Genomic DNA, 16,277 nt, shown 5'->3' with positions numbered 1-16,277 from the left:
ACCCACCATGCTGCATTGTAGTATTCTTTTTTCATTTCTACTCTGTGAGTACCCATTCCTCCTCTTCACTTTCCATCTCTTGCTCAGTAATCAAGTCAATACTACCATTCCTGGGAGGATCTGTTAATTCATTACCTATGATTCTATTTATTATCCCTGTGATTTCCAACAACAAAACACCACTGCCTGGCCACCACTCTCATATACTGTTTTTCTCTATTAGAATATAAGTTCTTTGAGGGCAAGGATTGTCTTGATCTTGTATCTGTAGCCCTAGTACTTAACACAGTGCCTGGCATATTATAAGCCGTTAGTAAATACTTTTTCATTCATTCATTTCATGGCACATAGAAAGAAGAGAAATAGCAAAATTCCTATCTTTAGGGAGCTTAAAATTGAAAACTATCTAGTGGTGTAGTAAATAAAAACCCTCTATCAACTAATTAGTCCTAACCCCAAGCAATCCAATGACTCTATAGTTTCATCCAGTAATGGTTACTATATTCAAGAGTTGGACTGAGTAATGGGCATTAGAAATGCCCATTCCTAGAGCCATCTAGTTGGTAAATGTTAGATGATGGTACTTTTGCTGAATTTATCAGGTGGGCAAAATAAAAAGGGTATCCCAGAAGGGCTCACAGCATTCTAGAATGTTACCTAGGCCTAGCCTTATCTTTGAACTGAAAGTACCCTCTTTTCTCTGGTCAGAAAACAAAACAAAACAACCCCCCCCCAAAAAAAAAACAACCCCCAAACCAAAAAAACCAAGGCCTATCATCAAACCAAAACAAAGTTTTCAAAAACAGGTCTTAAGGTTTTCTGGCTTGGTACTAGAACTTTGCGTCAGCAAAATCCAAGACTGGCTCTCTTTAGTGTGGGAAAAATGTTACTTATAGACTTCTGTAATGATTAAATTTATTCATGCCACACTTATTTAGTAACTTCTGTGAGGAAGCACTGGGTATATAGTGACTTCTCCCAACTAAAGAAAGTGTTACTGCCACTCTCCAACCAAAGGGGTGAGGCCTACAAATCTGGAACAGAGATTGTTGTAAACATAAACATATCATCTTTCTGCATTCATTTATTATAGGAAGAAAGAAAAACATCATGTCAGGTAGAGGAATCACATCTTTTTAATATTGGATGCTGGCTATATCTACAGAGCACTGACACAACCAGTTAGAAAAGAAAATTAGCCAGTCAGTCATTTGGTCTAAATGATGACAAATAACTAGTTTAACCTACTATTTCACCATACTGACTGGTTACTTCACTGGCCCTTCCCACCTCCACCTCCTTTCTAAGCCATCACTTTTCTGATCCCCCAAATCAAAAGAAAATTACAGGGCAGGAAAAATTTCTTCAATTTCAAAATACACCTCATAGGTTTGGAACAAACCTTTAGAGCAGACTCTTTTAAGGTGATGACATTGGCAAAAAGAAAAATACCCCTCCCCTCAAACTTCCCTTTCTAATGTGTAGTGAAAACATTAAGCTTTTGAAACTCCAGCAAGGCTTCATTTATTGAATTCATGGAAAATTTAAATCATTGAATATCATAAAAGAATACTTTGTGTACATTTTAGTACATATAGGCATTCAAAGTAAATGGTAACAAAGTCGTGGTCCCAAGGGGCCCGATTCAATCAGCCCCTCAGTTGTTTGCATGAAAATGGATGCTGTTAAAGTGTTTGAAAACAGATTTTTCTCCAGAATAAGTTAAGCATTTCCTCTCTTTCACTTTACCATGATCTTGTTCACATTTGCTTCACAGACTATGCAGAGGCCAATTTTAGCCCAGCCCTGGTAGAATGACCTCAAATTCTAAATTAGCAAGGTTTCACTGTGTTGGGCACCTTATTTGTTGGGTGCACATGACTGACATAGAACCAGATAGATCTGACAGATCTGGGCATTTTGATTTGCTGCCACCCATCTACATAGCCCTTTGAGGGCAGAGGTCCTGAAACCTTGGTTCTGCCTTACCAGGAGCAATTTCTCAGCAAGCATAGCAATTACATCCCCTGAATATCTGATTATACTGTAGTCACAGTCACCCTAAACAATCAACTCCCTGGTAATGGCACTCAAGGTCATATGGAGGCCACTGAAGCCTCAAGTTGTTTTGTTGATGTATTTTTTAGGAATATGTTTTATTAACATTTATTTACGTTATCCCTCCCTATAGAAGGTAAGGTCCTTGTGGGCAGGGATTTATTATTTTTGTGTTTGTATCCCAGTCCCTGCCAACTAGTACACAGAAGGTATTTATTTACAACATACATGACTGACTGTTGTACTCATCAAGCATTTCTTCTAAGTATATTTTGGAAGGAAATAACTGTGACCCTGTTCAAACATTCAAGTATATCCATCCATCTATTTTTCTCTCTCAAAGGACTAGATTGCCTATAACATAGGAAGAAATACATTTTAGAGCTCTGTGTTGATTGTCAATAGGGAGAGAGACAAAGGCAGACCTGCCGCTTTAGCTATCACCGACATTGTCCAGTCCAAGTATAAAGCCAGAAGTTGATTTCGGACAAATAGCAGTAACCACCTCTGGCATAGTTTTCCTCTAGCAACAATGCAAGAGTTGCCCAAGGAGATGGGGGGCTGTTTAATGCAATACGCTTACAATTTTATTGAAAACTACCCTAGACTTCTTTGAATACGGTATAAGAACATGCTTATTTTTCAAGTACAACAGACTCAATATGTCTTGGTATGCCTACCGTGTGATTTCGGGATTTCCATGGCAAGCACAAACATTCGTAAGGCAGAATTTTTTTTTAAGTGAACAGTTGTACAATTACTATTGATGTATTTATTCTCAATAACTTGACATGTACATTAAGTTACCTGGGCCCCAGGGAGCATTGTTACTTATGAACTACTCTTTCCTCAGCCTGCTTTCATGTTCTAAATTAAATATGCATATTTTACACCTTAGCTAGAAGTGGCACTTTTAGGCTGCCATGCTCTTCAAAATGAGTACCCATTAAGAATGCATCAAGCTCTTCTCTATGCCAAAAGAAGAAAAAAGGACTGTGAATCAAAACCATACTTGAAAGCTGAAAATTCAGTTGGGTTTCAGTTATGATACAAAAGAAGAATAAGTAAAAGATATTCAGGCATTTTGTTTTATTTTAACCAAAGATTAATTTCAAAATTTTAAGATGTGTAAGGTAAGAGCACTGGGGCCTAAAGTTCTTTTAAATGTATTTTCTTTAAAAATGGTCACCATTGCCTAGAACCGAGTTGGAATCCTGCCATTTACCACTCTGGGCAAATGTCTTAACTTCCCTGGATATCAATTTCTTTATTTGTAAAATTGGGATAATTATAGCATCTTTGTGCTTTTCAGACCTTAAAGAGTCATGTAAATACGGGTTGTTATAATTTTATTACTACTTCCACTACCCAGTTGAGTTGTGGTATAGACATAAGCAGGACTTGGAAACTGCATAATCACCCATTAACCCGTGTTTTATATACCCCTATTTTAAGTGAGGAAAAAAAAACTATTCTGACAGTGAGGAGGGCTGGCCCCCAGGAAAATGATGAAGTTGTGAAAGTTTGCCACCTTTCTCTTTTGACACCACTTTCCTACTTTCTAATGATTCTTCTCCCCAAGTGCTCTCAAGCTGTACAGCTATCCTGTTAGAACTGGAGGAAAGTTATCTAATAAATCCACATTAAAGTGTTGTTGTTCATTGTTCTGTCGTTTTTCAGTCATGTACAACTTTTTGCGACCCCTGTTGGGGTTTTCTTGACAAGGATACTAGAGTAGCTTGTCATTTCCTTCTCCAGCTCATTTTACATAGGAGGAAACTGAGGCAGACAGGGTTAAGTGGCTTGCCCAGGGTCACACTGCTAGTGAGTGTCTTGGGCCAGATTTGAACTTAGGAAGATGAGTCTTCCTGACTCCAGAACTGGCACTCTATCCACTATGCCACCTTGCTGCCCCACACTTACAGTTGTTAGCATGCCTTAACGAGTAGGTCCAGATAACAAGCACAATGCAGTGTGAATATAGGGTTAGACTTGGAGCCAGAAAGACCTAGGTTGAAATCTCATCTCAGATGCTTAACAGGTGTGTGGCCCTGACCAAAGTCACTTAACTTCTCTTGCCTTAATTTCCTCACCTGTTAACTGAAGGAATTGGACAGAAGAGAAAATACATATATCATTTCAGAAACTTCCTAGCTGTGGTAAACATGGGTAAATCTTTTAATTTTTCAGAGCCTCAGTTTCTTCATAGGCCAAATTGGACATAATAATACTTGTATTTCTGACTTTACTGAGCTGGTTTGAAGAAAGCACTTTAAAAATCTCAAAGTGTTACATAGAATTTTCTAATAAGTGTTAATTGTTATTAACTATTAACTATTGTGTTAACTATTAAGAATGTGAACTCCTATACTTGAGCTAAAAAATCCATGGTAAAGCACAGGATAAGGGAGAAATTACTCCAAAGTTCATGTGAAAAAGGCATAGCCTATATATCCAAGGAAGTCCAAGACAGAAAATTCTCTATATTCACCAAAATATCCACATCAGCACTTTTTTGAGATAGTAATGGACCTGAACCAAAGTAGGTAACCATTGATTGGGGAATGGCTAGGCAAATCAGGGTATGTTAATGTAACAGAAAATTACTTTGTTGTAAGAAATCATGACTATAAAAAATTGTGAAAGGCACAGGAAACTTGGATGATCTGACAGAGTATAGTAAGCAGAACTAGGAAAACAATCTACAAAACGACTACAACATAGAAAATGACAAGAAACAACAACAAAACTGTGAAACTGAACACTGTGCAATGATGTCCAAACTTTGCCTGAGAAAAGAGCTGAGAAAATACATCTCCCTTCCTTCCACCGCAGGGGTGGTTGTAGAATGTTGCTAATAACGTCAGATACAGTTGATTACTGGTTAATTTTGCTGACATCTTTTGCTTCTCTCTTTGTATTTCAAATCCTTGTTACAAGAGGTGGCTCTCCAGAGAGGAGAGGAGGAGAAATAATCCTCACGTGAATGTAATATAAAAACAAGAGGCATCAATAAAAATAAGACTTTTTTTTTAAATAAAAAGGACAGGGGTTTGTAGTGAACTGTAAAATCACTGAATTGACAGTATGATGAGGCAGCTCGAAAATGCTAATGCAATATTAGGGTGCATTATCAGAAGTTTAGTGTCCAGAATGAGAGAAGTTAAAGGCATCTCATCTTAGGAGGGATACAGAGTTCATCTGGAAGGGGTCTACTGAGAAAGAAGAAGGACTTTAAATTTTGCTATGGGAGGATTACTTGAAAGAACTTGGGATGTTTAGTCTGGAGAACAGAAGACCTGGGGGAAAACATTATTAAAACCTTCATATATTTGAAGAGTTTTCACACAGAATGGGATTAATTCATACTTGGCTCCTAATGGGAAGATTAGAATGAATGGGTGGATTTTTGAAGAGGCAGATTTCAGCTTGTCATGACAAGTTTTCTAACAATTAGAGTTGTCCAGAAATAGGATATAGCTTCCCCAAGAATGAATTTTGCACCCCTAAAGGGCTTCATGAGAAGTTTTGTTTGTCATTTTGGGGGGATGTCATAGAGGGAGTTCATGTTCCATCTAAGAGTCGGACTAAATCATTGCTGAGGTTTCTTCCAACTTCAGCATTCCATGAGCTCTTTGTACCTAGAACAAAGCCTTGTGCAAAGCATGTTCTCAATAAATATTGGATGAATTGAATTGAAGGAAGAGTACTGACAGAGCAAACTTCTTAATGTCATTATCCTCAAGTTCTTTAAGTTGGATGTGGGGCCTTCACCACCAAAGATGCAATGCTAGTTTGCTCACCGGTCCTTTGGAGTGTTTGACTTCTCAGAAAATCTTATGACCATATCTGCAAAGGGGTCACCTTTCTGCTGCTCAGTGCGATTTTCTTAGAGGTGGGGTGCCTCCTTTTGGCCTTTTTGTCTTTCTTCCTACTAGGCATTATACAAAACCTAGCCAAGAGAGGTCATAACAATTTTAATGTTTGAATTTGTTTTGAAAAGCAGCATATTTTGTTCAATAAATAGGACAAGACTGGAAAATTGGACGGTAAGAGTCCTAATCTTGATAGCCCTCCCCCTATTGTGTTATCCCATAAGAACCTCTCCGGGGGAATGGAAAATTAGGGTGATTATCTAGGACTTTTTTGAGGACCCAGATTAATGGAGCAATGGAGGTGGCTTTGGCATCTCCTGAAAAAGACTTGAAGTTCATTTATTAACCACTCTGTGACCCTCTCAACCAAGGCAATGTGAATGGGAATGACCCATAATTCTTACACACATACTGTAAAGGTGCAAATCATCTTTCTGAGACCTTTTTTTCCCCTTCATGACTGTCACGGATAATCATTTTAGCCTAATTTCATGTGTATATAAATGTTGGAAGTTAGATAAGGAAGGGGGTGCCAAACACAATGTGATTTGCTTGAGATCTCATATTAGTCTGGAACTCCGTATTTCCTTAGCTATACTCTTGTGGCTAGGGGAAAGTATGCTAACTCTTAACTTCCCTATACACAAATACAAGTCTCTAATTTTGTTTTGAAAAACAAAGATGACTGAATAATATTTTTCAGCTAGAGAGTGTAAATGCAGGATACTACAATGTATAAAGTATTATTTTCCATTTTAAAAGACAATGGATGGGGGCAGCTAGGTGGTGTAGTGGATAGAGCACCTGAAGTCAGGAGGACCTGAGTTCAAATCCGGCCTCAGACCAAACACTAGACACTTAACTAGCTGTGTGACCCTGGGCAAGTCACTTAACCCCAATTGCCTAAAACAAAACAAACAAAAAAAGACAATGTATATAACTCATATCTTTATATAGCATATGACTGTAGCATATGAATTTCTGATAGATGTAACTTCACAATGCAGACTTACGTTCATGTATATATGTTTGCTACTCTCTCATTTTCAAGGCAGCATATGGAAATAATCTTGCTTGCAAAGCAGCTGACTACTGTTTTCATCTAGCACAGTGACTGACAAATAGTAGATGCTTAATAAATGCTTGCTTGATTTGGTTAAGTTTAAAGAGATTCCTATAGCTCAAAAGGTAATTCAAATAACAACAACAACAATAGTTGGTAGCATTTATATAGCATTTGAATGTTTGCAGAGCACTTTACAAATATCATCTCACTTAATCCTCATAACCATGGGAGGTAGTAGCTGTTATTGTTCCCATTTTACTACAGAAAAATTCCTCATCTTTCCCATCTTCTGTTTTTTTTTTCCTGTTCACTCATTCACCTATTCAATCCAAATACACTGAGCACTTCCTCTGTCCAAGGTACTCTGTCAGAAGAGCCTTTCCTACCAAAATCAGAACAGAAGCTGTGCCTCATTGCCAGAATCAGTGTAGTCAATAATTTCTGATTTACCTTAATGACAGTTTCACCCTTCAAAAGGCAGAGTAACCAACAGAGGTAAATTCCATGCTGGATTAGGGTCTCCCCAACAAAGAAGAACTGGCTGCTGAGGAGGAAGGGAGGAGAACAGGGGGGGTGGAAGTGCCTACTCCATTTTGCCATTTGTAAGAGAGGAGAGGAAAGTTAAGTTTAATCTGACAGGAACCCTCGATTTTAGGAGAGAAGATTTCAAAGGGTTTAGAGAAAAGATAGCTAGGCCCCTATGGATTTAAGCTCTGCAGGGGAAGGTAGACCAGGAGGAAAGGGATTCTCTCAGGAATGAAATTCTTATGCCACAAAAATAAATAATTCTGAGGAGAAGGAAAAAGGTGAATTGCCTAAGGAGACCAATGTGAATGCACATCAAGAAACATGAATTTTAAAAAGTCAAATACAGAAGATAGAAACATGGGAGGTAATAGATGCATATAAAAGCACGGCACAGACCTGTGAGGATAATGTCAGGAGTGTGAGAATGCAGAATGAACTAAGGAAGGCAAGGAAAGCTCAGGGAAAATCAAAGAGTTTGGGACTTTTTAATTTGTTGCTATATTGGAGAAAAGAAGAAGATCAGAGAAGGGACAGCAGCATCACTCAGGGTGGCAGCTATGCTTATCTCTTACTTCGCTGCTGATTTCTCTTCCAAGAAGAATGCTCTTTTGATGGAAAAGAGAACAAATGTGGGTATGAGGGAGTTTATAACCAATATTAATGAAGCAATAACATGGAAGCATTGAAGCACCCTTAATAAGCTCAACTCTCTTGGCCCAAATGATCAACATCTGAAGTTACTAAAATGACTAGTATGGATAATTGGGGGGTCATTGCCAGTGGTGTTGGAAAGCTTGTAGAGATAGAGGGTTCCACACAATTGGAGAAGGGTAAATATTCTGATTTTTTTTTTTAAAAAGGGGAAGTAAATGGAGCCTGCAAACTTAGGACAATGAGCTTGCCTGTGATTCCTGACATGCTAGAATGGATTAACAAAGGGATGGTTATTTACTATCTAGAAAAGAAAGTGGTTACTAGAAGGAGCCAGCATGATTTAATCGAAAAGAAGTCATGCCACTGATGACGAAGCATTTGCTTACCCACCTTCTGACAGAGAGGTGCTATGTAGAATGAGACACACATTTCTGGACGTGGTTTATATGGGAATTTATTTTTCTTTATTATGCTTATCTTTCACAAATACTGAGAAAAAAAATGACTGATAGTTTTAAGAAAATTAATTAAAAAATAGGTCACTCCTGATTAGCTAATTTCCTTGTTGAGAATTTTATCAAATTGGTCCATAAGGGGACTGCTAGAGTTTATATAGGGTTGAGCAAAGTATTTTTCATAAAAATGCTGCTCTTTCCTGCCACTCTTGTGGAAAAGATGGAGGCATGTGGACTAGACACTAGTACAATTAAGTGGGTTCAGAACTAGTTGAATCCAAAAGCATACTAAAGGACCAAAAGAATAGATGTGAATGCTCTTGAGGGGAGTTTTTCAGGGATTTGTGTTTGGCCCCATGCAATTAACATTTTTATCAACAGCCTGGTCAAAGACATAGTTTGCAAATTTATAAAAACTGAAGATGATGCAAAGCTGGGAGGGATAGTTAACATACTAATGACAGAACTGGATTAAAAATGCAATTAACAATCCAAAGTCCAAATCTAATATGATAAATGTAAAGTCTTCTACTTGGTTAAAAATCAGCTTTGCAAGTATCAAATCAAGGAAACATGAATAGAAACTAGTTTTTCTGAAAAAAGATATCTGGGAATGTTAATGGATTGCAAACAATGTGAGTCACCAGCAGATGGGACAGCCAAGAATGCTAATAAAATTTCAAGGCAGCATTAAGAGAAGCATAGTGTCCAGAACTAGGGAGGCGATAGGACTGTTGTACTTTATCTTCTTCAGACCACGCCTGAAATGTCATGGTCGGTTCTGCACATCACATTTAAGCAAGGACATAGATAAGTTGGAGGGTGTGCAAAGGAAGAATGGTGAAAATCCTTCTAAATACTTCGTATTTAAAAGATCAGAGAATTTTAAAGCTGGAATGTTCTTCACAAGTCGCCTAATCCAAACTTTCAACCAACACAGTTATCTCTTGCAACATGCCTAGTAAACTTCTGCTTGAATACTTCCAGTGACAGAGTTCACTACTTTACAAGGATATAGTTTCATTTTTGTGGGACCATTCCCTTTTCCTTTGAACCCAAATCTACCACCAGTATTTTTCACCAATCGATTGACTCTAGTTCTGTCCTCTGGAGCCATGAAGAGGCAGTACATGAAATGGTGGGAAAAACACTGGATTTAGAGTCAGTTTCTCATCTATAAAGTCCATTTTGGTTTTGCCCTGTGATTTTTCCGAAAATATGCCTTAACGTATTTGAAGACAACCATCACCTCTCACCTTAGTCTTAACTTCTGTAAGATCAACATCCTATATTCTTTCAACTGTTATGTGATGGTTCCTAGACTCTCTCACCATCCTGATCCTTCTCCTCTGGACATTCTTTCATCTGTACTGCTCCTCTTGAAATGTAGTATTCAGAATTGGACATTATATAACCAGTCAAGGGTAGAGTCAGTATGACATCCCATGCTCTAAGATATCTCTAAGATATCCAATATATTAATACCCCAATATTCCATCAAATGTCAAACTAAGCTCACATTAAGTTTGTGGTCGACTAAAAGCCTCAGATCTTTTTTTAAATGAACAACTTCCACACATTATTTACTAATATAAGTGGTTTTTCTTTTTAGGCAATTGAGGTTAAGTGACTTTCCCAGGGTCACACAGCTAGTAAGTGTCAAGTGTTTGGTCTGAGGTCAGATTTGAACTCAGGTCCTCCTGACTTCAGGGCCAGTGCTCTATCCTCTGTGTCACCTAGCTGCCCTGACATAAGTGATTTCTGAACTCAAAAGTAGGACAACATTCATTCTGGTTAAATGCAGTAAGGCATTCTAGGTGTGTTACTGAATGACTGATAGGAGTTCATAAGAAACACAAAACCCATGTGTGCCTAACTTTGGGTAATAGATGTATTCTTCAAAAATGGCATATAAATAAATTTTTTATAAATCAACTTATTTTTTAAACTACTGGAGTGCTCATGAAAGGAATTGTTTAATAGGGAACCGAATTACTTTATGGAGCAATTAACCCCTAATATACTTATTTTCATATATTCTGTTTCAATTCAATTCAGCAGCTAGTATAGATTCTACATTGTATTCTGCAGGGAGACAGAGGGACAACGGAAGCAAAAATACCTTGCTCAAGAAATTTATTCTGTGGATATAATAATAACTAACATTTACATTGTCCTTTAAAGTTTATAAAGTGCTTTCCTCAGTACAACCTGGTTAGGGGGTCTTAGATATCATTATTTTATAGAAATGGAAATTTAGGCTTAGAGGGTTGTTTTCCCAAGGTCATCCAGTTATTAAGGACTAGAGCAGGAGTGGGGAACCTGTAGCCTTGTGGTCACATGTGGCCCTCTAGGTCCTCAAGTGCTGCCCTTTGACCAAATCCAGGGTCCCCATCACTGGACTAGACCCTCTATTTGAACTCAGGTATTCTGGCTTCCAGGCTAGGGGTCTTTCTACTATAAATCGTACCAGAACCGCCTGTACTAGAATAAATCTAAATGCCTCATTTAAATCTGATTCACGCACAAGTCAAAATATCACCTTCATGATATGGCTTTGAGAATAAAGGATGGCCAGAAACAACAGCCCACACAAAGAGGGGAGAAACCTCCTTCAATCAAGCTCCTAGAATTTTTCTTTGATTGGTCTCATCCCTTTTCCATCACTGATAACACCATTTTTTCCAGGCTAGACTGTAAGAGCTGCTTTTCTCTCATCATCTATATCCATTAGTCAGTCATCTTATTTTTTTGTTGTTCAATCGTTTCAGTCATGTCTGACTCTTTGTGACCCCATTATGAGTGGTTTGCTATTTCCTTCTCCAGCTCATCTCAGAGATGAGGAAACTGAGGCAAGCAGCGTTAAGTGACTTACCCAGGGTCGCAGAGCTAGTAAATGAATGAGGCTAGATTTGAACTCAGGTCTTCCTGACTCTAGGCCCAGTACTCTATTCACTGTGCCACCTAGCTGCCCTAGTAATTTTATTAAGTGGCTGCTTTGTGCCAGGCATTATTAAGCCCTTCAGATACAAAGAAAGGCAAAAAAAAATGGTCTTTGTTCTCAAGAAGCTCATAGTTTAATGGGGGAGATGACATGCAGAAAACTCTGTTCAAATAAGATATATAGAAGATAAATTGGGGTTACTCTCAGAGGGTGGGCACTAAGATTATGGAGGATTGGGAAAGGTTTCTTGCTGAAGGTTAAAGGAAGCTAAACTGTCAATAAGTTCTGTTGGATCCCTCCTTCAAAATGTCTCTGAAACTCATATTTTCATTATATCTCTACCAATCTAGGGCCTCATTACCTATTACAATAGCCTCCCAGTTGATCTCCCTGCCTCTCTTTGTCATCTACCTTGGACACTCCTACTTTTTTTGACACGTCCCACTTCAAAATGGCTTTTGACTCTAAATTCCTTTACCCCCTCTATAGAGCAGGAGGGTAACAAGACCCTTCAGACAACTGGAATGCTCAGAAGCAGCTAGGAGTGATGTAAACTGTTCAGAAGATCTTCATCCCTATAATCATGCTTAAGACAAAAGAAAACTGCTTCAGAAGTCGTTTTAATACATGTAATTTTTTTGTTCCATCAGATTCAGTTTCTTAGGTATCAAAAGAATAACAATTGCAGGTGATCTCAAGGATGATGCCTAGTGGATATGAGCAGGCCAAAGCATATCAGCAAGGACCGCTTTTGGCGAGATGGAAAGCCATCATGAGGGCCTGTGACCAGAAAAGGAGATGGGCCAGTCAAGTAGTAAGAGTCACACAGTCCAAGACTTGTACCAGTAACCAGCAACTATTTAAAGGCCCACAGGAAGGATCTATTGGATAGATGACCAAGAATGGTTTATGGAAGGACATGGGATGAATTATAGAATCTCAGCATTAGAAATTATTTCATAGGCCATTTGGGCCTGTTGTGGCTTGTGCCAGTGGAGGGAGTACATAGTCTGATACTCTGATGAGTTTCTGGATCCATGCAAATAATGAAGGTCAAGGACTATAATAATACCATTTATATAGCACTTAAGGTTTGCAATGAGCTTTACAAGTATTATGTCATTTTATCATTGCAACAATCCTTGGGAGGTAGGTGCTATTATTATCCCCATTTTACTCTTAGAAGTTAAGTGACTTGCCTAGGGTCACATAGCTGGTAGGGGCTGAGGCTGCACTGAAACTGAGGATTTCCTCTCCCCAAGTCCAACACTATCCACAGCTTCGCCTATCTGCACAAAGCAGGGATAAGGAAGTTATGAACCCAAGCAGGGTACTTTTCAATTGTCCCAGGGCCTTTTTTTTTTAACCACTTATATCTTCAAATTTCGTAACTTAAATGCTTATTAATAAGAGAATTGCCGAAGTCTTCTGCAATGTACCTGCCTGAGGTTGGAGAAAAGATTATATTCTTTAATGACTTAATTGAAGTTATTAAAGAAAATCTTAACTTTATATATGTGTTGATACTACAGTTTGTGGTCTAGTTATTAAAATGAAATTTATAGTTGGTAAAGGAATGTATTTTTAAAAACACATAATTGAAATATCTACCATTGCCACACGGAAAAGCATGCTAGGTAGGGTTATCCATACCCTGGGCAGTTTCAATGTGTAAATGATTAATAACTCTCAGCTAATCAGAAAATGCAGTTAGAGTATTATGACTTCACAAAAGTGTGAAGTGGTTAAAAAAAAGTCTGTAAAACATCTCCACAATTAAAACTTACACTCATAATGTAAGATTTCTGAGTCCCAATCCAACTGAGAGAGAAAAGCTACAACAAAAATTTCTTTTCTTAAGCTACCAGATGACAAAAATGAGATATGTCTCAAAAAGATAAAGTGTGTTGAATAAGGCTAACTTTAGGACATGGGTATGATGGGAAGAGGACATGGGCCAGTCATGCAGTGAGAAGGATAATGGGCAACTCAAATATTATCCTGGTATTTATTCAATATCAGGAGACTTGGAGGAATAAAAATTGCAGGTGACCTTAAGGATAATGCCTGGTGGATATAAGAAGGTAGAAGCCTATTAGCAAGGACAGCCTCCTATGGAAGATTTAAGGAAGGACGTGATCAAGAACTGAACAGAATGAGAAGGAATAGGTGGGTTGCAATCTGAACTTGTGGAAGGAGTGCCTGCATCAATGAGATCACGTAACCATTAAAATATTAGAATATAGCTTTGTAAAAGCCTATGGGAATGGTTATTTCCTTCCTTTTTGCAAATTAAAATTAGCAAATTAGGTGAGGATGATAAGTTAATTAGAATAGAAGTTCTCTAATATTTTTTCATGACATGGAACTGTCCCTTAGGTACAGATTTGCCCTAAGGGTTGTTATTATGTCGTTTCAGGCATGTCCAACTCTTTGTGACCCCATTTGGGGATTTCTTGGTAAAGACACTGGAGCAGTTTGCCATTTCCTTATCCAGCTCATTTTACAGATGAGTAAACTGAGGCAAACAGGATTAAGTGCTTTGCCCAGGGTGACATGGCTAGTAAGGGTCTGAGGCCAGATTTGAACTCAGGAAGATGAATCTTCCTGATTCTAAGCCTAGTGCTCTATCAACCGCACCACCCAGCTACTCTGCCCTATAGGCACAGCTGATGTGTGTGTAGCACTTTAAGGTTTACAGAGCACTTTATACACATTATTTCATTTGCTCCTCACAAATCTGTAAAGCTATTATTTTCCCCATTTTATAAACTAAGAAAATGAGCTTCAGAGAAGTTGTGATCAGAATGTTGGAGGTAAAATTTGAATCAAGGTCTTTCCTTGGCTTCAAATCTAGCCCTCATTCTATTGCAAGAACTTTGCAAATAAAATACCATTTATCAGATTGAATGTCCTTTTGTTGTTGTTCAGAAGATATAGTTATAGGTGATACAACTTCACAGTAATCATAGCATTATTATGGTGCTCCAGTAACTTGGGTGGTGTTTACAGAAATTCTTTTTTTTATTTCAAATCATATTAAAGTGAGATTCTACTCTGTTTGCTTAAATTTAATTTGTGAGTTGGCAAAAGGACCGGGATTACTTCTCATGCACAAAAGCCCCTTCTGTTCTTATCATCCAATCATATGAATTCTCTAACTTCCTAGGGCAACATGGACATTAAATATTAAAAGGAAATTTTACATCTTTGAAACACTCAAGTTCAAATATAATCAGTTTGAAAACAGGCTAACTCACATCTTTAATTTTTAAATGAAATGACCAATGTAGGATGTTGCATGTAGAGTCAATTAGGTATCTCGGCCCACACAACTGTGGCTGTGTTCCAGTGAACTTAATAAGCCAAAGGAAGTAGTTATTGATGACCAGTTTGATAAATTCTACTTTCAGAAAGGGTTTAACTTAAAAAAAGACTTACCTGCCAAAAGTCAGCCACAGTAGCTGGAAGTGGTCCTTGGGTAGCAATATATGCAGGATTTCTGGGATCATGATCCATCTGAGAGACAAGATTAATAAACAAACAAATAAATAAATAAATAAAAATTACTTGGACTTTTCTTAAGAAACTAGAAGATAAACATATTTAAAGGAAATTGGCAAAGAAAACTTAGATTGTATTCTCTTGATTCACGATGTCATTTTAGTATTCAACCGTTTCAGAAATGGAAAAAAACAAACAAAAATCTCTAAAAAATTTATCTCTTTACACTCTTCCCAAGTAGGTGGGAAACTGGTCCTGTTAAGTTTGAAATACTTTACTTACACCTAAAATTGGGGTTACAGGATCAGTATCTGCAAAGAAATGAGGTTTACTGGCCCAAATAACTAAGATGTCAACAAATTCATGTATTTGAAAATGCAAAGCTCTTACTCCTAAAAAACAACCCTAAAAACATCATCCATTCAGGTAGAAATGGAGGAAATGGGATCCCAGCTAGTATTCCATTCTGGGACTTTCCGCCCCTCCCTATAGGGAAATTGTGTAAAAGCATGCAAACGATATAATAGTCATTCCGTCTATGTTGCCAACATAAGCACCCTCCAGCTTTACCACAGACACGGCACAAAGAATAATGGGCCCATTTGTCACTACTAGTGAGTGTGGGATTGTGAGACAGTAAACTCTTAACAGAAAGAGAAAATGCCACTCATCCATGAAAAAAGAAATAAGCTCTTCAGGGCCCTGGAAATGTTCATTAATAACTGGCATCTCGTTGGTTGTTCTGAAAGTGTTAACCCATCTCATATGGGTGGTTGTTTTTGTTTACTCCCAGAGAGGAGCTCACGCCAGCTGAGTCATCATCAGCCTTGAGTCCAGGGATATTAAGAGCCCACAGTGAGATAAGCACTTGACAGAAGAGTGGTCCCAGCCTTCAAGTAGCTAATTTCCTATTCTATTTCCACCATGCCAGTGAACAAGGAACTAAAAACAAACAAAAAAAAAAAAGAATACAGTTGTGGGCTTTCTGGCTAGTTGATTTGTCCAAATGCATCCTGCTAGCCTCAATAGAGGATGTTTGGCTTGAAAGACCTTAATTATAACATTTAATTCAAAGACTGACTAGAAAAAAAAAGAGGGTGAGAAACAAAGCCTGAGAACCAAATAGGATTACAGTGCTACATTGAAGGTTTTCAGAGCAATAGGGTGTGTTTCTTTTCCTTAAATCCTAAGCC

General features: G+C 38.0%; 1 protein-coding gene across 1 annotated transcript in view; it reads right to left on the bottom strand.

Moving 5' to 3' along the window:
* Nucleotides 1-16,277, bottom strand: part of PTPRN2 (protein tyrosine phosphatase receptor type N2) — a gene marked incomplete at its 5' end in the record, with an annotated part of 1,499,790 nt that overhangs the window by 49,773 nt on the left and 1,433,740 nt on the right. The window contains one exon of the mRNA XM_078149736.1: nt 15,022-15,099. Coding sequence (XP_078005862.1) covers nt 15,022-15,099 — 78 coding nt within the window. The remainder of the gene's footprint in view (nt 1-15,021; nt 15,100-16,277) is intronic.

The sequence above is a fragment of the Phascolarctos cinereus genome, unplaced genomic scaffold, assembly GCF_003287225.1.
Source record: "Phascolarctos cinereus isolate Bilbo 61053 unplaced genomic scaffold, phaCin_HiC Scaffold_1;HRSCAF=81, whole genome shotgun sequence".
NCBI lineage: Eukaryota > Metazoa > Chordata > Mammalia > Diprotodontia > Phascolarctidae > Phascolarctos > Phascolarctos cinereus.
This window is presented reverse-complemented; position numbering and strand designations above follow the sequence as displayed.